General features: G+C 42.6%; 1 protein-coding gene across 4 annotated transcripts in view; it reads right to left on the bottom strand.

The window, feature by feature from the left end:
• Window positions 1–1,713: 1,713 nt before the first annotated feature.
• LOC122058228 (phosphatidate phosphatase PAH1-like) overlaps window positions 1,714–20,997 on the bottom strand; it is a 31,008-nt gene continuing 11,724 nt past the window's right edge. For 3 of the 4 annotated variants that reach the window (XM_042620809.1, XM_042620810.1, XM_042620811.1), the window contains 6 exons: window positions 5,640–5,726; window positions 4,390–4,462; window positions 2,733–2,776; window positions 2,453–2,581; window positions 2,269–2,367; window positions 1,714–2,147 (listed from right to left, as the gene is read on the bottom strand). In XM_042620809.1, the coding sequence (XP_042476743.1) occupies window positions 2,094–2,147; window positions 2,269–2,367; window positions 2,453–2,581; window positions 2,733–2,776; window positions 4,390–4,462; window positions 5,640–5,726 (486 nt within the window). In that variant the 3' untranslated portion in view covers window positions 1,714–2,093. Of the gene's footprint in view, window positions 2,148–2,268; window positions 2,368–2,452; window positions 2,582–2,732; window positions 2,777–4,389; window positions 4,463–5,639; window positions 5,727–20,997 lie in introns of those variants that run through there. The other variant, XR_006133711.1, reaches the window with a different exon arrangement.

Genomic DNA, 20,997 nt, shown 5'->3' with positions numbered 1-20,997 from the left:
GTCGACAGGATACCCAACACTTTATCTTTTTTTATCTTTTTTGGCTAACGACGAGTATCCAAGCCTTTGGCCTAACTAGTCTCATGGGCCCATACTGGTCCCACAACCGCATGGACCGAGTCATACCGGGGTTGAATGAAAACTATTCAACTTTCATTGAAAGCAATGAAGAACACTAAACATCTCGTGTGAGTGACCCAAGGTGTGCCTAATGAGAGTTGAACTTAGAACGTCTGAGTTTATGGCTCATACCAAGTTCGTTGCTGCTCACCAACTGCACTACCCCTTGGGTTTATCCCCAACACTTTATCGCTACTCTCAAACCCATTATTATAGTTAGGAGGGGATTTGGAAAAATGGCATTGTACAATCTGCTTGTGGTTATAACTGATGGCACTTTTCACACCTCTCTTTTCCTCATTACAACTCAAGCGCATGCTGAGTTAGGTCAGGACGATGCAGTGGTGTGCTCGAATCCGAACTGAATCAACTTTGACTGGCGTTTGATATGGTGGAGGAGAGATAGATTGAAGGAGCAACAGTTCTTATAGATTGCTTGGAACCAGTGGTTTCTCAAGATTCAAATGCTTCTCTTGGTGACCACGGAATTTATTCCGATTTTATTAAATTTTCATGCTCAGTTTCAAAAGTTGGATGACTGTAATCTTATACAAGGATGTAAACTTGTCTCATAGTTTAACTAAAAGGGAAAATGCTGAAAAGTCGGCATATAGCCATGTATTCACTTTCATAAGGATAACAGAAATTCTTTGTGGCATCATCAGCAGGTAATTTATCCTCTTTTGAATATTCACCTGAAACTGTCTGATAAGAAACCAAATCATCCTTAATCAAAAACTCAACCCAGCCTAACAACAAATGCAATTAATTCAAGTACCCATGAATGTAAATGGCAATGTAATGTAGAACTAGAAGCACAAGTGATCCTAATCCTAGGCATGATCTGAAATTCTGACTACATAGAGAAGATGTCCTCCAATAAGCTTGGTTCTAGCTCTCAAACACTCTCTCACAGCAAACAAATAAAAGGAAAATAAGAAAAGAAAGAGAATTCGATGGAGGGGTGAGAAGGGGGAAGAAGAACTAGTGAATGAACATCTCACCCCTCAGGTTTGGGCATCTCACCTAACTGACAACAGCATAAGCCACCTTTTTTTTTCATTCAATCAAATTCATGTTCAATGTTGTAGCCTCTTACAAACTTATATAGAAGACTCAAAACTGACTCAAACACTAAAAAGGAAACGCCTAACTCAATCATTAACTAATTGGGAAACCTAAACTGAATAGGAAACAGAAATAACAAAGGAAATAGACTCAAAATAGGACTCCAACTAAACTAATAAATTAAATCTCATTTTCCTACTTTCTACCCATAGTTTAGGCTCACTAAAGTGATCCATTACAAAGAAAACCTATGTGATCAAAAGCCCAACACATACATAACCCAACCTAAGGTTTATTTGTAATAAAATAAGCCCATTAAATGACTTATTATCTGCATCATAATGCTTAACCTAAAAGTTCAGAAGATTTTGTTGTTCAATTCAGTATGCTTCACACACACACACACACACAAATGTTGTTAACCATCCAAACACCCTATTATACACTGTGATTTGGTGATGAAATGTCAAGACAACCAGCCAACCATCCAAACACCCTATTATACACTGTGATTTGGTGATGAAATGTCAAGAACAACCAGCCATTTGAATAAATAAATCTTCTATTTACAATATGAAGTGAAAAAAAAAAAAAATGATACAACCTTATCATGGGTGCGCTTGTCATGATTATAAAATCTTTATTCTGTAAGAGACCCTTTAAGCCAACATAGCACCCTGAACTTCCCTTTGGAGGATAGTTGTTAAAAAATTATGAAGGTATCACCCGAAACTGATTAATGAATAAAGAACAAGCAGAGTAGTATTCTTCTCTTTCCTTAAAAAATAAACGCATGGTGTCAATAGCAGAGGATGGATTACTTGAAGGGAGTGTTGCAGGCCATCAAAATAACGCAGATCCTCCCACCCTGCCCCAGTTGATATATTTAAACCTCTAAAGTGTGTTCAGTCAATGTTAGGTAGTGGCGTCTTCCAATAATTCCATGCGTTGAAATCCTCCTACAGAGATATTTAAAATCCACATAATAACAATTCATATCGGTTAAATAATAATTAAATATAAGATGAATGATAATCACTTTTCCATTAAGTTTCAATGCTATGATTGAAAATTCCCCACCTGCTCTACTAATGAAGTGGGTGGGAACATGTCGTTGACTAGCGTGTGCAATGAGGTGTATGACTTCACATCAATGCAGTTATTAATGGCGACTTCACCCTGCCAATTTGGGGGAAGGAATTCAAGTTAGAAAAAATGTTGTGTAATTTTGAAAGAGCTAACAAGACAATAGAGGAAACAGTACCTTCGGATTAATAATAAATATTTTGCCTTTTGGGATCCCAATTTTCCTGTAGCTGAGCTCGTCAGTGTCTCTATTTCCAAAGCCAGCATAGAATGGATTGTAATCTTTAGGGAAAAGAGCTTTAATATCCTGAATACACATAAAATATTAATAATTCAACCAATAGACATAATCAGCAACTAAAATTGCATATAATCAGTTTTATTCAATAAAGTATACATAATATAGAACAATTTTTACAATCTCTGGCAAAGTGTCTGTGACTGTTAAGGATATTTACCTCTAAACAAGAAATCTTGAACTCATGAGGTGCTCTTCTTATTACTGTCATCAATAAGCAAAAAAAAGTGCACCGATCAGAAGCACAATTTTAAAGAGGGGGGGGGGGTGAAGAGAGAGAATGTATTAGGGTGTGTGCATATGCATTGGAAGGTTGACATAACACATCAAATATCACATGTTTGAAACCATGAATATGTTAGACCCCCATGAGAACAACAATGAATTGATTTCCCAAATGGTTACCTTGTTTGTGATAAGGTCGCATCTAATGATAAGAAAGCGAGAAAGTGTTGTGGTTTATCTGCATTTTTAAATATACACTAGCAAGTAGGCAGGCAGCATATCAAATGTTACATGTTAGAGAGCACAATATCACTAAGCCCATGTGCTAAGACACAAAAGACATTTAGTACATAGTTCTGCCTCTGGAATTGCTACAGTTAAATCTAATGACTAGAAAGCATCATGGTCTAATATTGATACAACTATGAAAAGCAAAGGTTCTTAACACCAATAATGAATTATTTGGGTCCAAAGCCCAGTGGCTGAAACTCTTTCAGCTACATCGCTGCCTGTTTTGCATCTGTTTCCAACATCACACCTTTAAGCCTTACCAATGCCAAGTTGAACCGCATGCCAAAGACCACAGATTTCATCAAGGTGCTTATTTCTTATGAGAGGGTTTCAACCTTTCAAGATCAGTTGTATTTTGAAACCAACTATTACGTTGGTCTTACAGATATCTGGGTTTTAGGAACCTTTCACTTCAGACTAATTTAATGTGATGAGTTTCAAACCGAATGTTAAATATAAACTCTAATTTTCCAATAAATTGGAGTAAAGCTCTAAATGACATTAAGTAAAACTATGAATATTTATCAAAAAGTTATACTAAATAAACCAAAATAGCACTGGAAGTGTCGAGATGTACAAAATTATTTGTTTATAAGAATTATAAGTTCCAGTTCTATTTCCAATTGTGTAAACCTTAATCTTTATGATGCCTCCTATCTTCCATCTCCAGAAAATGTGTAAGCAGCGAAGAATAAAGATCATCTCACTCTATCAAAACCTCATTACAATGTCACTCACAGCATATTATACAAGCAATCTCTGCTGTTTCCTTTGTCAAATATTCGGTCTGAATAAAATATTCAGGCAAACAGATTTCTGAGCGTAACTTAATATAAAAGCATGTACAATTTGCAAGAATAAACTTCATAATAGGTGAAATTAACACAAGTGAAATTAATTTACAGTCAAATTTGCAGTGCATCATTGTAGCAACATTATTACATGGTCTAATTTCCATGACAAGCAACATTACCACATGTTAAATACTCACATTTCATGTGCAAGCTTTTTCAACTGAGAAATGTAAGTACTTTTATCTGGTTGAAAATATCTTTTTTATTGGTGAAAATAATCAGATGTGCAACATTCAAAAGTTTTAAGTACTTGAAGTAGGAAACTAAAAGAGTATGAATGTGTGAAATACATGCATGTATCACGATCATCATTAGTTTACCCCCTTCATCAATATTAATTAAATTGATTATACAACACTTGTCAAAATATAAAAAATATAAATATAAATATAAAATAAACCAATTTCAAAAGCACACAATACTATTTACTTAGAAATATGACCCCACCTTCCCGGTACAATGAAGGGAATAGTCCATCAGGTGAAATGACAACAGGTCCAATTGGTAATGTTTTTCCATCCTGCAATCATTAAAGAGTTCATTCATTACATGACACTAGATGTTTCATGTTTCAGTTATATTTATAGTACCCCTACGTTTATGGTCGATTTGTCTAAGCTATACCAGAAGGCCTATGATTTATGTTGTTCGATGATGATGTAAGCATTGATTGAGAGGACTAGAAAGGGAGTGAATCCCAAATAAACCTATGGATGCACTGTTAAGAATCAAAAGGACTGAGAGAGAACAAGTTACAGGCAAGTCAAAATAGAGAAGACACAGAGGGTTAGTTAAGATTGGTGACCAAGAGAGAGAGAGAGATCAAAGGGGAAGTTGACCCTGTGACTAGATTGGAATGTATGGAGAGGTGCATGTAATCATCATATAAAGTTAAATTGGAGGAACATTTTCATGGGATTGCTAGAAGACCAGCCACACTTAGGAATAAAATGTTGGGCAAAAAAGGAAACAGAAAAGAAGAGAGCATAGTCAAAGATTTTGATATTGCAATGGATGAATGGCAAGACTAAAAAGGGTAGGATTAGAGATGTGTGCGGCAACATTAGCTGACAAGATAAGCAGAGTCAACTGAGATGGTTCAGCCATGAACAACGAAAGACTAATGACTGCATGAGTGAGGAAAGATAAGCTGTGAGTTGAAGACAACAGGACAGGCAAACCCAAAAATAACATGGACTGAAGCTGTGAGGAAAAAATTGAAATTTATTCAAGGAAAGACCATATCTTACGTAAAATGGATAGTGGAACATGTTTCCCATAGTTGAACCCAAGTAGTTAGTACGTTAGTACAATACTTAGCTGAGTCGAGCTGAGTTGAGCTCTACCTGGCACTGCCAGTCTGGATAAGACACAAATGCAACTTAATTTCCTTGGATTGGTACAGCCATGTGAAAACCAAACTAATGCAACACATATAGAACACTTTCCCATAGGCAGGACTGGGTCAGAAAGCCAGCACGGTTACTTGGACAAATCATCTTTGATGGCCCGAAGCCATTCAAATTTAAGCAGTTTCTGGTTCAACAAGGGTCCTACTGTCACAGGTTTGCTCCCTTCATATCCAGGCACCAGGAAGTCAAATTATAAGGGGCAGTGCCCATAAACTTCACAACTACCATAGTCCCTAGAGTAACTTGGAAGAACAAAATATACAATAACCCAGAGCATCTTAGTACCTGCTTCAGGTTGAGAAGGAAACTTTTGGTTAGATATGCCTGAACGATTGCACGCGCACTCAAAAAGAGTAGTTGATAACCATTTTCCTGCAATCAAATGTAGAAGGAAATTAGATAATACTAAGCACCATATTTATTGCACTCAAAATTGCATGTACACTCAAACAAGGTACCATTACCGCCCATCCTGAACCAAGCCTCAAGAAGCAGGATACGATATGTTTGTGAGTGCTGAGATCAAATCTCACTGAACCAGAAACAAGGTACCATTACCACCAGTCCTGGGAACCAGTCACTCTTTCTCTCTCATCTGAGCTCATCTGGAGATAGGATCAGCTTCATTTGAGTTGCCCAAAGGTCTATTGTCAAATGTTCTCGATCTCAGTTGGTGATTTCTACCCCTTTTTTTCTGCAACTCATTTTTTGTTTGAACAGTTCTGCCACCAGACTGGTTTTTGGCTGCCGTTGCAGCGGAAAGAGAGAATTCCCTATACAGTGACGGTACGAAATCAATCGGATCATCGGAGACTAGGCTCTGAAAGAGTTTGACCGGTCCTTTCAATTGTTAAACATCATCAGATAAAAGGGCAGCGAAGGATACGCTACGGTCGGAGATTCATCCCAGGTCCCCTAAGGGCAGGCGCGTAGGGTAAATAAAAAATAGAAAGCTGCGTGTGAATCCCATCTAGAGCTCCGTCCTACTTAATTATAATAGTTGCGGCTACTTGGCCTATTGGGAGCTTTCGGAAGTCACGTACTTTCAATTCTTTTTGTAGAGAGATCCATTTTTGACATTCCTCTGAAGATAGAGTGGGACCAATCTGGACAAGTTTGGGATCATCCTCAGTACCTAGATTTATTGAGAGTCTTTTCCACAACATTTTGAGTAGGCCTTTCTTCTTCTCTTTTGATTAAATCCTAATTCAATCAACAAATTCAATGATGACAATTGTGCAATGAATAATGAAATCTACATTTTGTAATCAAGAAACTCCATGATGAATTGTTATATGCGTGCCCTCTTGGTTGAGCGCTTCGCTTCGGCCCGAAACGTGTGCTGTCTACTCGTCTACGAAAGCGTTTCGGTGGAACTGGTGAACCACGCGAGCTGGTTAGATGCGTGGGACAGAGGGCTCGTAGTACCTGCTAGCGCAGCTATGCAGTGGAAGGGAAGGAGCCTAAATCTCACCACGGGAGCCCTATCAAAGAAGAGCCAGCTTATGAAATGAGAAGCCACCATCGAAGCTGAAGCTACCCTTTAGAAAGGAGGAGGGAGCAGGCTACCCCTTGTAACCGATATGAACCCACCCCAGGATCGGACTCTCCACCATGCAATCCGTAATAGTGTGGTAGAAAGGTGCATCTAGTTCTTTCTACCATACTATCTATTGTTTTGGATCTATATACCGCTGATTCAATCCAGTCCACTCATTTCATTTAAGACTTTGTAATCCCTTTCACCCACTTGTGTCCTATTCAGTCAATTCCTTGTTTAGTCTTCTTGTAAAAGTCTCGCTGATTGGCCCTGCTAGCGTGCGAATCCCGTAGCCTCTTCTGTCCATTCCGTCAGTCTTATGTGGCCTGGCTTCTTGAATCGGCGGAATCTGCCCTCCAGCCCTTCCCTCTTCTGCTAGCCCTTCCCTGTCAACTGCGGTTAGGAGACGCGGTTACAGAAACGAGAACTATCTTATAACCGCAGCGAGAGAGAGGAGAGATGGTAGTTGGTATTGTTCTAGTCGGCTGATTGCTTCTCTCTGGGCTGGCCCATGTGTGATGATGGGGATTTCTTCAAATCAACGCGAGACATGACACAGGTAGTCCATCACACTTTTAACAGGTGCTATCACCTTAGTCATGTTTGTTCTCCATCCGCCCGCTAGCAGCAGAGGGGTTCGATTCCCGTTATACGCGATGTGGTGAAAAAGACTGAAAAAACAAGATATGCCTTGCCTGCATTAAGATTTAAAACTTGTCGTCTACTTCTAGGAAATGTTCGGAACAGAGAACTTACAATAATACAACACTGCATTCTCCGAAGATTGAGGAGAAAGAAGAGATCTATTAATAGAAAGATTTATCCGAGAGAAAATCTTAACAATTACTCACCCGGGTCCCTTTCTGGCATGTCTTTCCAGTCAAGCCGATAGCGAAAGACATTGCTTAGGACCAATGGGTCACAAGACAGGTGCACGATCGACTTTGCACGCTCCATCCTTCGGCCCTTCGCCTATCGGCTTGGTAGGCAAGCTACCTTGATTCGTCTTCGGCTTCGATTCGTTATGCTCAGCAGCTCCCACAAGCCTGTCAGTGTAGGTCATAGTTGTCACGGCGCCAAGGCGAACCAAGACGGTGGAGGGTTGTCTAAGCGCTTAGGCGAGAAGGCGCCCGCCTTAAGGCGCTCAAGGCGAACAAGTGTTATTTTTTAATTTTCCTATTTTCTAACATTATTTAGTAAGTTATATATACCTTGTATCATAAAAAATCAAGATTAAGCCACATCAAGTCATTAAAAATCAACATTTAGCCACATCAAATCATAAAAAATTAACATTAAGTCATATTAAGTTATAAAAAATCAACATTTAGAGAAATGCTCTTATTCTATAATAAGTTTGACTGGTCAAATGATTTTATTTTTACATGAGACTTTTTGTATTAGTTATAATATAAAACCAGCTTTCAAACAAGTCTAAGATTACTTAAATCTGAGTTGCAATGACAAAGTTATGATTCAGTCAAACTTATTTTTAAGTTCGTGAATACTGTTAAAATCGCCTGAATGAAAATAATTTTATGAATATCAAAACAAAATATTATTTTACCGGACTTTTGGTTTTTATCAATGTTTTAACATGATAGAATTTATAAAATTTTCATAATTGAGAAAAACCCTAGCATTTAAAAGTTGAAAATCCTCCCTATAACCAAAATCCAGTTTTTGTTCTTGGACTGGGGGGTTGACTTTTTATCCTTTTGGAATTTGATTTTTAAACTATTTTTATTGGATTCAAATAGGGGGTATTTGCTTATTTATGAACAATATCTTAAGTAAATGAAATAAAAAATATTAAAAATATTTACTTGCATGATATTTGGCATAAATAAGTGCCGAAACACAAGGCGACATGCAATGCAACAAGGTAGCTGTCGTATTTGGCATAAATAAGTGCCGAAACACAAGGCGACATGCAATGCAACAAGGTAGCTGTCGCCTAGGCCCCAGGCAAACCGCATGGACGCCTAGTCGTCGCCTAGACGCCGCCTTGACAACTATAGTGTAGGTTGTAGTTTTTTGTTTAGTTCCACCAAGTGGGGTGGGGTAAGTAAGCATAAGATTAGGTAGATCCCAATCCCTCCGCGTCCGAGTCTGATTGATGAAGCTGTTCCCCCGCTAGATCTTAGTAGATCTGAGACCTTGCCCAAATAAAGTGGGATAAACCACCTGCTTTGAACCGAGTATAGAAATGAAGGTTCGGATTTTTCTTCTTTTTGATTGGGTCGGTGTGAAGTATGGCTTGTCCAGTTGGAGCAAGCAACCAAAGGAAATCTCATATGTAAATGCTGGGTTTGCTCCAACCTATGAAAGGAAGGAATAAAAACCTCTTGCCGAATCTCGTTCTGACTTTCGTGTGTTGCTAAATTAAGCTTTCGATTTTGTTGGTGTTTAGTGGACCAATCCAACCTTTGAACCGCTCGTTACAACGTCAGTTTGCTAATTCAACTTCAAAGAATCAAGTTCCTATTGAGGTGGTCTTTTTTTCGAGTTTATTTTGCCTTAAAAAGGTGGTTTTGCCTAGTCCTATGCAACGTCTTTCACGGGTAGATATTGCCCAATGGCTAGCGTGCCAGAACAAGCTGAAAAACTACAGCGCGCGCTAGCGCACTTGGGCGGAGTAAAGGGTTGCCGTTGCTTGCTGGATTCACGCCCTAGCTGATCTACGACCAAAGAAGCAACGGCTGAGGTGATCTACGACCACTCTCCTGGCTTAAGGCCTTCACATAATCTGCTTGAGGAGCAAGGTGAATCATCACATGACGAGGATCTATCATGCCCACAATGGCTGGCGAAGCAAGTCCCCATTTAGAATTGAGATGATTTCTGACTGTGGTAATGTGAGGAGAACCCGCTGAAAACTTGGCTACTAGAGTCAGTTGAAAACTCGTTTCAGCCTTAGAGACCATTCGAAGTGAATTGATAGGACGAATTCTCAGGTTGAATCGAAAGGATGGCGCTAATCCCAACATGAAGAAGCATTCATGCTCAAGGATTAAAGTATTGGTATCAGTCACCGTATCGGTTGACCAAAATTAAGATATGTATAGAAGGGTATCGTATCGTATCGGAGATACGCTAAAGACATACACATAAATAGATATAAAACACCTTTTTAAACACTTTTGCATAAAAATTTTATTAAAAAAAGCTATTGATAACATGTCCTATGCATAAACAGTAAATTGATGGTATTGCATTAAGAATTCAAGGTTTGTAGTTGTCTCATAAATGTAAAATCCTTGTTCACAACCTTGATTTCCACTTTAGTTAGAGAGAAATATGACTGGTAGCAACTTTGGAACAAAAACACCTCAAAAAATCGTGTTTTCTGAAAAAATACCCATCTTGGCCATTATATGACTGATACAGTAGCGCACTATATCGGTATATACCGATACTCATCGATATGTACCGATACGTACTGATCAATACATATCGATACTCACCGATACGTACTGATACTCATCGATACGTACCGATCGATACATACAAATACTCACCGATACATACCGAAATGTATATTTCACCTCGATTTTATATTTTTCAAAGAGTATCAATACGTATCGATAGTGTATTGGTGCATATCGGTATGTATCGTAGGATATATATCGATACGAAAGGATTTTAAAAATTCCATGTATCGTATCGGTGTGTATCATATTGATCGGCTAAATTTAAGATACGTATCGGAGGGTATCGTATCGGTATCGGAGATACTTTAAACCTTGTAATCATGCTTTGAGAACAAGACAATTGACCCACGTAACTGATCAACCGGGTAGAGCTCACGATCATTCAAACACGTAGGTCCGGAAGAAGAAAGCCACCATACCTCCGGAGGCTCCGCTTTGCAGCAAATCCAACTCTGGTCCCTGCCAAACCCCTCCCCTTGACCCATCCTGTTTGATTCTGATTGTGGGGCTGGGAGCCAACTGCTAGAAGAGGCTTTCCCGTGGGCTGGGAGAGTAGCCGCCTCTTCACTCTCTGGAAGCTGATTCAGATACCGAATTGTATCTCTTGGAGAGAGGTGCAGAAGCTCCCCCTTTGACTCAGGGGGCGTTCCACCACTTCGACTGATGCGGACGCGGTTCCCTCGTCGTGAAAGAAGTAATGAAAGGGAAGCCTCGGGTCAAACCGCGTTCGTTGTTGCCTGTATAGCTTTCATTAGCAGAGATCTATTAATAAAACCCTTTTCTCTTATCACATTTATGTTTTCACAAGGAAGCCATCGAAGGCTTTCACAAATTGAGATTTGGCCGTAAAAGGATCGAATTGTATCCGAGGAACAGGGGGATACAAAAAAGTAATAAGAGAGGCACACAGACCAATCAATCGTATCGGTAGTATTCTTGAATTTGGAATGAAAAGGGGAGATTGTAGGATGTTAGAACTCATAAGGCAATGATAGGGAGTGACATACTATTAAAAACCATCTCGCTCGCTGGTCTTTTCGACCGTATCATTGGCCACGATCTAATCCCGCCTTCTGAGAATGCCTTTGCGAGTGCTTGGAACTTGCATCATCGCTTGGAATTCTCCGAATCGACAACCTTTCCAAGGAGGAAAAAAAACCTTTGCTTGCGCGTGGAGAGAAGAGTCCGATATCCACTGGTCGAGGAAGAAAGCTGGGACGCCTGGTTGCCCTTCCTAAGGAATCTGAAAATAATAAGTTCTGGCAGGGTGCATATGCTCCAAAGATTCCCGAACTTGCTTTTGCTTGCATTCCTTCAACGAAGAATGATCTTATTTTCTTGGCGCTCTCACGCATTCTCAGTATGACTTTTGACTCCTCCGCTCTATTTTTGAGAAATTCATTTGCTTTTAAAGAGGCAAGGGAAAAGAGGAAACTTCTTATAAAAACTATAGCCTTTAAAGGCTAAGAGAAAGAAAAGATGGCACACGGCGCGTCAAGATAAGGCTTTTGAATCAATAGTTGTGTCCGCTTTGCTCTCAAACTGTCCTTCAGGTGCAGGTGTAGTACCAACAAAGTCAAGTTCAAGCTCCAGGTCGGATTTGATAGCGGACTTGATGCTGAGGCACAAGAACCTTCTTTATGGAGGAGAGAAGATCGACTGACTATAATATTTTATGGATAGTAGCGAGGTGCTTCAAGGGCCTAATGAGTAGGGCAGCTGGGAATAAGGTTGATTTATGCACACCCGGATCATTTCACTCTCGATTATCATTTGAGGCGAATCTCCACAAATGGAATGTGGATTGGTAGCGTCTGATCCTGATGTTTATCCCATGTTTGTCCCCTCTCGCAATCTATTTTGTGAATCAATGGAATGTCTGTCTATCCATGAACATCTATTGATGATGTATATCTAGGGGATCTCTCTATACATATAAAAGTCATTTATGGCATGATATGATCGCCTAGCCATAGCCGCATATCAGCTGCGCTCAATATGCGGGATTGGATCAGATCTTTCGCTTTGACGGAAGCTTTTGGACCTAGCGAAAAGGACTCTAAGCCTTCGCGCAAGCAAGCGCGAGAGAAGCAAGCAAAGTAGAAGCTTTGCCAGAAGAGCTATTGAATGTTGCTCAGTGCTGCTATAACTTAACAACCAAAAAGCTCTGCGTCAAACTTCAGCCCCTTCGAGTTGGCCACGGGGCAACAGCCTTTGACGCCCCACACCATTGCGACAGGAGGGGGCTTGCCCATCAGCCTACTTTGCCAAGAGGTGGCAGAAGCGCAACGACCTAGCCCAAACCTACTTAGATGAAGCAGCAAGGCGTATGAAGGGAGCGACGATCCTTCTTGGAGATAACTCTAGCTGATTATCGGTCGAATAAGAATCATTGATTCCCTCTGCTGTCCATTTCTTATTCATTCAGGGCGCTCGGCCGGTGCTCCTTTCTCAAACCAGAACAACTTTGAACGTTAGGGACATTCATTCATTTCTTTCTTCCCCGTCGACCACGACGACTGAAACGACGCGACAAATCTAAACCCAGAAAGAAGAAGGGCGGTGGTGGGCATTTAGGAAAGTCGGGCCGATCGGGTGTCTTCATTCAAGCGACGGTACAGAAGAAGAACGAAACGAAGTGAGAGGCCGGGGGGCAGGGAAAAGAGTCGAGTCGATCAGGCTCGACGACCGGGAGAAGCAAAACGAAATCAGGATTTGGCCGAAAAAGAAGCAACGCTATGGATACCATGACCGATCACCATCGAGAACCATTCATTGCTTATAGCAAGCCAAAATCCCAATCAGTCCTCTCTTTTCTTTTTCAAAGGGCGGATACCGACTCAGACGGAAGCGGCTACCCATATCATTCCTAAATGAAACAAATAATACCTACGTATAGAAAGAGCTTCCATAATAAAAGAATCCAATTCTTGCAAATTTCGAAAGAGTCTCGACGTGGCGGTGTACACGTAGCTCCATAGCAAAGCGGCTATCGGGTGACCGACCTATCGGACCTGGTAAAAAAGCAAGTGAAAGAAGGACCAACGACGATCCTATCCTAAAGGAGGAGGAGGAGGAGGTGGGCTAAAAGCGCCTGGTTCGAATGATTACGAGATTCGTTCCGGCTATAGTCCATTAGCAAGTGAGTAGGGGAACCGTTCCTTCCGTTCAGTAAGGGAATAAAAGCATTATGGGGAGTTTTATAGAATATGAATTTGGCTCTTCCCAACTCAAGTCAAGCGAAGCATAGTGAGGAAGGAGGTAGCGAAGCTACTAGAGAAAGAAAGAAAGTGCTTCCAACTCGCTATATGGTAAGCCCTTGCCTTCCCTTCGTTCTCCGAACCGTCCGTACGCATGCTAAAAAAATCCCACTCCTTGTGATTGAACATTCTAATTAAAGTGCGTGGGGCCTTGAAAAGATTTCATTATTCGACAAAATGGAAGGAATGAGGAACGAATATCTGAGAAGATGAAGAATACAAAATGAACTGAAAAAGACCACAGTCGGATTGAAGAATCCTACTCACTTGGTATATCAGATGGAGAAGGTTTTTTTTGCCTGTAAACCCTAATTTTTTCCCTTTTTCTTGACTGTGGCCCTCACCTATAATCCCTTCTCCATCTGTCGAAGAAATATTTCGTGCAGGGCCGATTTACTGAAGGCCAATGCTTTGAACCTAAGTTCGTTCCTCTGGGATCAGGCTGACTATGAAAAGATAAAGAATAGGCTTAGAGGTAAGGGCTTACTTAAGAGTATACCACTTCTACGATAGGAATAGCTCGTAATGCTCCCCCACCCAAAAAAAGGAGAAACCTATCTTTCCCAGCCGGTATGCTGCCGATGTCCCACAACTCCAATATCCCAACCCATAAGGCTCTTTCTTTGGCCAGACTCGATGACTATCCCGGTTGGGCATTTTTTAGTGAGGAGAGCGAGACTCCCCAGGAAAGTTTAAATAGTTTAAAGTCCGCGGGTCAAGCAAGGGATAAAAAACCAGCTTTCGCTTCCTCTCCTTGTGCAAAGCTTCCCTTCCTTCGCTAACTCGCTGCTCGCCTCTGAAACTTGGGCATCCTTGCAGGATTTTCCAATGGAGAAAGTGACCAAGCATCTCTTGTCGACTAGGACCTCATTTCCTTTCAAAAACCACGAAATTTTGGTTGGGTGTGGATGCTTCTCTAACTTCAGTTTGAATTTATCGACCATCTCTAGTGATACCATATTTTCACAACTTCCTCCAAAAATGATGACATTGCCAGACTTTTCCACCTGCAGTGCACCATGTTCTGAAAATATTGGTTAAAAACTAACCAGCCCCATGGACCTTGTGGAAGCCATGACATAGGGCCGCTTGAAGCGTGAAGAAGACTGAGACGCAACAAGCATTACTCCAACTCATCAATGCAATTTTAGACAAGGCTATATCGACTGAAAACTAGATTCAGACAGACATTTCGACTGAGAATCACATCTTATTCGCTCTGCAAAACGCACGAGTCTAAAAGGATAGTCCCTTTGGAGGGGGGCGGCTAGACGAGAATCCAAGAAAAGGTCACGGCGAGACGAGCCGTTTATCATTACGATAGGTTTCAAGTGGAAGTGCAGTGATGTATGCAGCTGAGGCATCCTAACAGACCGACTATAGACTTGAACCTTGTTCCTACGTAGGGGCGGCGGTCAACTTGATGCGGGAGAGGCATGAGTGCAGTTCGAACTTGTGGTGTATTCGTTTGTAGTGAGTAGGGCTGTTTATCGTTGATCAGTTCACCCCCACTCTATTGAAAGGTCTCCATTCCTACGACGGTTTTGTCAACGAACGCGTCTCGGGCCGGATTGACTAACCTAACCCTTAAGGCTATGGCAACGGCCATAGTTGGGTGCTCTGCTTTAGTGTGATTGACGAAGGCTAGGCTAGGTTTGGTGATACCCAAACCTCTGCCCCTCACCTCCTGTGCTTGAAAGGGACCTACAGCTCCAAAAAAACTGCTATTTGTGCATTTGGATTGACCTATCGTACATTGAGCAGAGCTTGTAACTTCAGTGTAGGCATGAAAAGAGGCCTTTCAAAATCATAACAGCCAAGCCCACTGTCTGAGTACTTGGCTTCAAACCTAATGGATCAAACACTTTCGGCTCAGTGAAAGCCTCCATTAATTTGTCATGAATGTGGTCGGTATGAGGGCATTGGAATCCCGATTGGCGCCTCCTGCGCTGGAAGCGACACCCGAAGGGTGACCTTCTAGCGGTTAGTTTCTAGTCTGTAGGCATTCTAGGCTAGAAGGAGGCAAGCAAATGAAGGGAGGCATTACGGGCCGACTACAAGAAGCAAAGCCCCAACTAGCTTGAATGGGACTCGACAAGTCGCTTATAAAAGGCCGACGACTACTTTAGTTCAGTAAGGGGGGAGGGAAGCGAAGCAACACGAGCTTTAGTTGGTCGACCACTACATAAGCCGTTGGCGGAGAAAGCTCAAAGAGCTTCCTTTCATTCGTTGCTAAGCCAAGGTCCCAGGTCTCCGAGTCAGTCAGCGCTTTTTCAAAGAATCCTGCACCCATGGGCATACTGCCTGGCAGGCCTTCCCTTTCCGCCGGAGCTTCATGGGAGTTGCCCCGTTCCCACAATCTGACGATTGCCTACTCATGCTTGTGAAAAAGAGGAAGATCGCTAATTACAGGCAGTGTGTTCCACCTATGAGAAGATCAATTGAACTGGCCTCTGGCTTAAGGAACATGAGCACTAGTACCCCTCAAATCAGATTGCAAATTCTGACCCCGGGCTGGGAATGTGAGCCAAATGAACTCATATCTCACTCGGAAAAGAATCTTCTAAGTTTAGAAGAAAGTCAGTTCCCTTTCGAGCCGAGCTGAGCTAGCTGCTATCTATCCTACCGCTTACTCTTGGTTGGCATCATGTCGAGAAGAATAAGGGTGGTCGTAGATCAGTCGCGCTTTTGATCAATTTAGCCAAAAGCAAGGTCATACTAAAGGGGCATTCTTAAAGCGAGAAAACAGCTAGAAGAGAGTAAGACTACCGTACATTATGCATTAGACCGATTGGACCGAAAGGAGATGAACTAACTGGGTTTGCTGCTGCTACTGCTGGATCGGACGTAAGCACTCGATTCGATTATTCAACCGATTGATTGAAGGAGAGCAGAACTTGTTTGATTGAGGGCACCTGATTCATCATCCTCATGAAAGTACTAGGGGCATTTGATAGGCCAAATGGCATCACCAACCATTAATATAACCCATCCCTCGTCTTAAAGGCGGTTTTCCATTCATCCCCCGGTCGGATTCTAATCTGATGATAACCACTTCTCAGATCAATCTTCGAAAACACACGCGATCCAGACAACATATCTAACATGTCATCCAATCGATGCTGAGCTACTATTGGTATAGTTTCCAATCCCAACCATGGTGCACGTAAGCTTAGAAAAGCTGGACAAAGCCGGTGGTTATGATCCCCGATGGTCAGGCGCACAAGCAGAAAGAAATGACTAATCCCCGCGAGTGACTAAGCTCTGTCTCCGACTTGATGACTGGTTAGGGAAGGCTTGGCTTAAAGAAGAGAAGGGCATAGTTCTTTTTCTGAAAACCCCCAATCTGCTCTCGCTCGCCGCTACTAACGGGGTCTCGGTTGATTTCCCTTCCTTTGGCTACTCAGATGTTTCAGTTCGCTAAGTTTGAAAAGTCCAAAGAGCGCAGACTAGCCACGAAGCTTGAATACGGTTTCCCGATCGGAGATCCATGGATCACAGACGGTATCTCCCCATGGCCTTTCACCTATGAAAGCGTCCTTCCTTCTCAATGCCCGGGCATCCATCCAATGCATATTCCGCAACTTTAGGAGGGCTGAGAAGAACACATTCGATATCAGAATAAACGCTGGTAAGGAGGTTGAGGAGCTAAGAGAACTCGAGGACGGGGTAAGGAAAGAGAAAGACGAAATCAAAGACACATGACTGGAGGACACAGACAAAAGATTCTACTGAGCTTGAGAAGCTGGAGAGGAAAAGAGAAGAATTAGAGAGAAAACTCGAAATATGGGAATGCCATAACAGAGATCAACTAGAGCTTATGCCAAGGATGACTTTCCCAACAATCTGACGATTGCCTACTCATGCTTGTGAAAAAGAGGAAGATCGCTAATTACAGGCAGTGTGTTCCACCTTTCCTACTTCAATCCAGCAAACTCCGGAGCCTCAGTGGACAAGGTAGGGCGCCGCAACGCGTCAGGTTGCTTTGCCCCTAACCTAATAAGCAAGGGCCCCCACTATAGCTAAACCCCCTATATGAGTAAGGCGCGTGCAACCAAGTTGCGCACTCCCACGTCAAAGCATGCTAATACACAACGGTGCTCTACGATCAGCTCGACCACCGGGAGAGAGTGCTCTTCGATCAGCTCGACCACTGGGAGAGAGTGCTCTACGAATCAGCTTACTCGAGTAGGAGGGAAGTTGCCTTGGCCTATCGCGACATTCTGGATAAGTTGGGGGTGACAATTTCCACCCAAAAGTATATTATATCCACACAGGGTGCTTTTGAATTTGCAAAGCGATTCTGTGTCAAACGAGTTACTATCATACCAGCTGCTGAGTTAGCCTAGCCCACCCTACTATGGTATAGTATAGTATAGTAGGCGAGCGAGTTAGCGAAGACGCTTAGGCTAATAGAGAAGAGAGCGTCGGTGCGTAGCCTTCATTCTACTACGCTACGCAAAGGTTACGAAGTCACTTAGCTCGACGTTAGGAGAGTCAAGGGGGGAACACCATACCTACATAGAAGAACCGCTGTTCGCTGACTTTCTAAGGTCTAAACTTTCGCTCCCCTACTGAAAAGGGGCAAAGCCGCTTCTCACCACTGATAGACTACCACATAGAACAGGTTAATCAGTAGTAGGAGAAGATAGCCTTCTTTTCCTTCTGCTCTGCTCCCCGAAAACAACCTTCGACTTGCATGTGTTAAGCATTGACTCAAACTCTCCTCGGACCTATGTGAATGTTTTGGAATGGGGATGTTCGCCTTTTGTAACAAGTAGACCCACGATACGGACTAATAGATGTCGGTAGTAGTCAACTAAGCATACAGAGTAGACTACTACCTTCATGGAAGCATCAGTGTCGGCTAAAGCAAGGGTTAGGTTAAACCGTCGATCAATTGCTTTCCATCGACGAGAGTGGAAGCAAGAGCTGACCATGGATGATAGAAGAATCACTATAGGGTAGGGGCTATCCGGAACTCCTAATCCGGTGTTGGAGACGAGTAGCTTGCTTTCATTCTTTCTTTCCTCATTTTGAATGCTTGGGCAGGCAGGCAAGCCACCTTGATCTGGCCGGTTTTGTGTGTGCCAATTACGTGTGGCGATTGTGCGGATACGCCGGATAGAGAAGGTCAGGTTGGAACTTGTGTTAATACCGACGAGCGAGGAGTAGACGACAAGTTTTAAATCTTAATACAGGCAAGGCATATCTCGTTTTTTCAATCTTTTTCGCCACATCAAAATGACGTCATATGGAGGAGCTTTCAGAAAACGCCCTGGATCACAAGGACAACTCGGGAAGGCAGAAGCCAGCAAAGAAAACTACAGGTTGCTTTGCCACCAACTTAGCGAAGCCAGCGAAGAAAAGCTGATCTACGACCACCCTATTTAAAAGGGCGTTAGCGCTTTACTTAAACAAGCAACAGGTGAGCCCCAGCAAGCAAGGGCCTACATCTCGTATTATTATTATTATTATAAGATTGAAATACCAACTACTTCGGCAGGGCTCGGAGGAAAAAGCAAGTCTCTTTTCTGGCACCCTCGGGCGTCGCTAAGGGAAGGGTTGCACCCGACGGCACACTCCACGCTAGGGGAAGGGAGGCGAGCTCACCCCGACCCATAGTCAGGAACCCTTGCCCTTGGGTTGACTAGTTCATGATATCTACATTCAACTGCGCCCCGGAGACACGGTCGAAGCACGCCCGTCCAGTGTGCTTCTTTCACGACATGCTTTGGTCCCGGGTGTCTTCCTGTGGTCTTCTAGCGTTAGAAGAAGTCGTGTCCATCCCGGACATATCCGATCTTGGTTGGCCTTTCACCCCTAGCCACAAGTCATCCCCGTATTTTGCCACATACGTGGGTTCAATCCTCCAAGGCCTGTTAGAGCTCTCTTCAACCTGCTCATGGCTAGATCGATCGGTTTCGGGTCAAATAAGAAGAACTAAAGCGGTCGAGCTGATCGTAGAGCACTCTCTCCTGGTGGTCGAGCTGATCGTAGAGCACCGTTGCTTTGACTCCGTTAGGGGCGCAGTACTTTGATTGTTGGGCGCGGAAGCACGCAACGCCTTACTCAAATAGGGGCCTAACGCTATGTGGGGCCCTTGATTCTTGCCGTAGCAAGCTTCTGGTTTCTATTCCCATCATCATATTGATGATAAATCTCCTCGTGCTCTGCCATAAGAATTTGGAGTCCATATCATGGTGAAGGTAAGGTAACGCTGTGATTCTTGCTCAAAAAACAGACCGAACGCATTCGAGTTATTGGCTCATCCAACTCGGCAGCATTCATGATATCCCTTTTTCTTTATTGTGATCTATGATCACCCTGCCTTTTCTCAAGAGAAGTTACAGAACCAAAAAGAAAGAAGGTTCATTATCCGGCGGTCTTCCAAGGAGTTTGTCTATCTGATAAGCTCTGTGATGGCTCCAGCCCCCAACTCTGGAGAAGGGATATTGAGAGGCGAAAGATATGGGGATGTGAAAGGGCCTCAAAAGAGCATAGGTTGGAATTTCAAGATCATCAACAGTAAAGAATATATTGAATGTAGGCCATATAGCAAAAAGATTTTCGTCGGTGAGCCGTTCTTCAAAGAGGGAGGCATGGAGTCTATGTATCACAATGGTCATCTGAGTAGAAGATATTTAAAGTACTTGAGAATGGTTACTCCATCACACATCTTCGGAGTTCCTCAGATGAGTCGTTTCCAGAACGGACAGCTTTCGAGCTTGACATCTACTGAACAACTACACTCTTCCAGAGCCTCGCGTGCTTTCTCAAAGCATTGCTAGCTAAACGGCTGAACAACTAGCTTTAGGCTTACTCGTAGCGTTGCTAACTTAACGACTTTCTTTCTTAGAACTTTTTGGATTTTTGGGCTTTCTTAACGTGGCTCATTTGACGACTCAGTACATGGATGTCACGAGTCTATTGGCATAGAATATGGAATCTTTTCTACGTAAGCTGGTTGTGCAAAGTTTGTTCATGCATACAATACTCAGGTAGAATCAATGTTTCTGCTGGGTCGTCTACCCGATCCATCTGATCATGAAGGGAGCGACGATCCTTCTTGGAGATAACTCCAAAAGATCAACCAAACCTGGCCCAACCTACTTAAACAACCCACAGGCTTGGCCCGGTCTGAAGGAAAAAGTAGACCTTGTAGAGAAGCGGATAGGAAAGGTAGCCTATAGACTCAAGCGACCAGCTCGGTGAAAACTCACCCTGTATTCCATGTGAGTCAGTTGACTTCGATTAGACCAGACCGACCCAGAGAGGAACGTGCCCACAAGGGCACCACCTGGAGGTTTTAATCCACCACGGTCAGGGTGATTTTAATCGTTCTCTACGTTTAAAGGGTTCTGGCAGAACGTCTTCCCGCCCTAATCCTTTCTGCGTATGAGACCGAA

This window comes from Macadamia integrifolia, chromosome 12 (genome assembly GCF_013358625.1).
Source record: "Macadamia integrifolia cultivar HAES 741 chromosome 12, SCU_Mint_v3, whole genome shotgun sequence".
NCBI classification, from domain to species: domain Eukaryota; kingdom Viridiplantae; phylum Streptophyta; class Magnoliopsida; order Proteales; family Proteaceae; genus Macadamia; species Macadamia integrifolia.
This window is presented reverse-complemented; position numbering and strand designations above follow the sequence as displayed.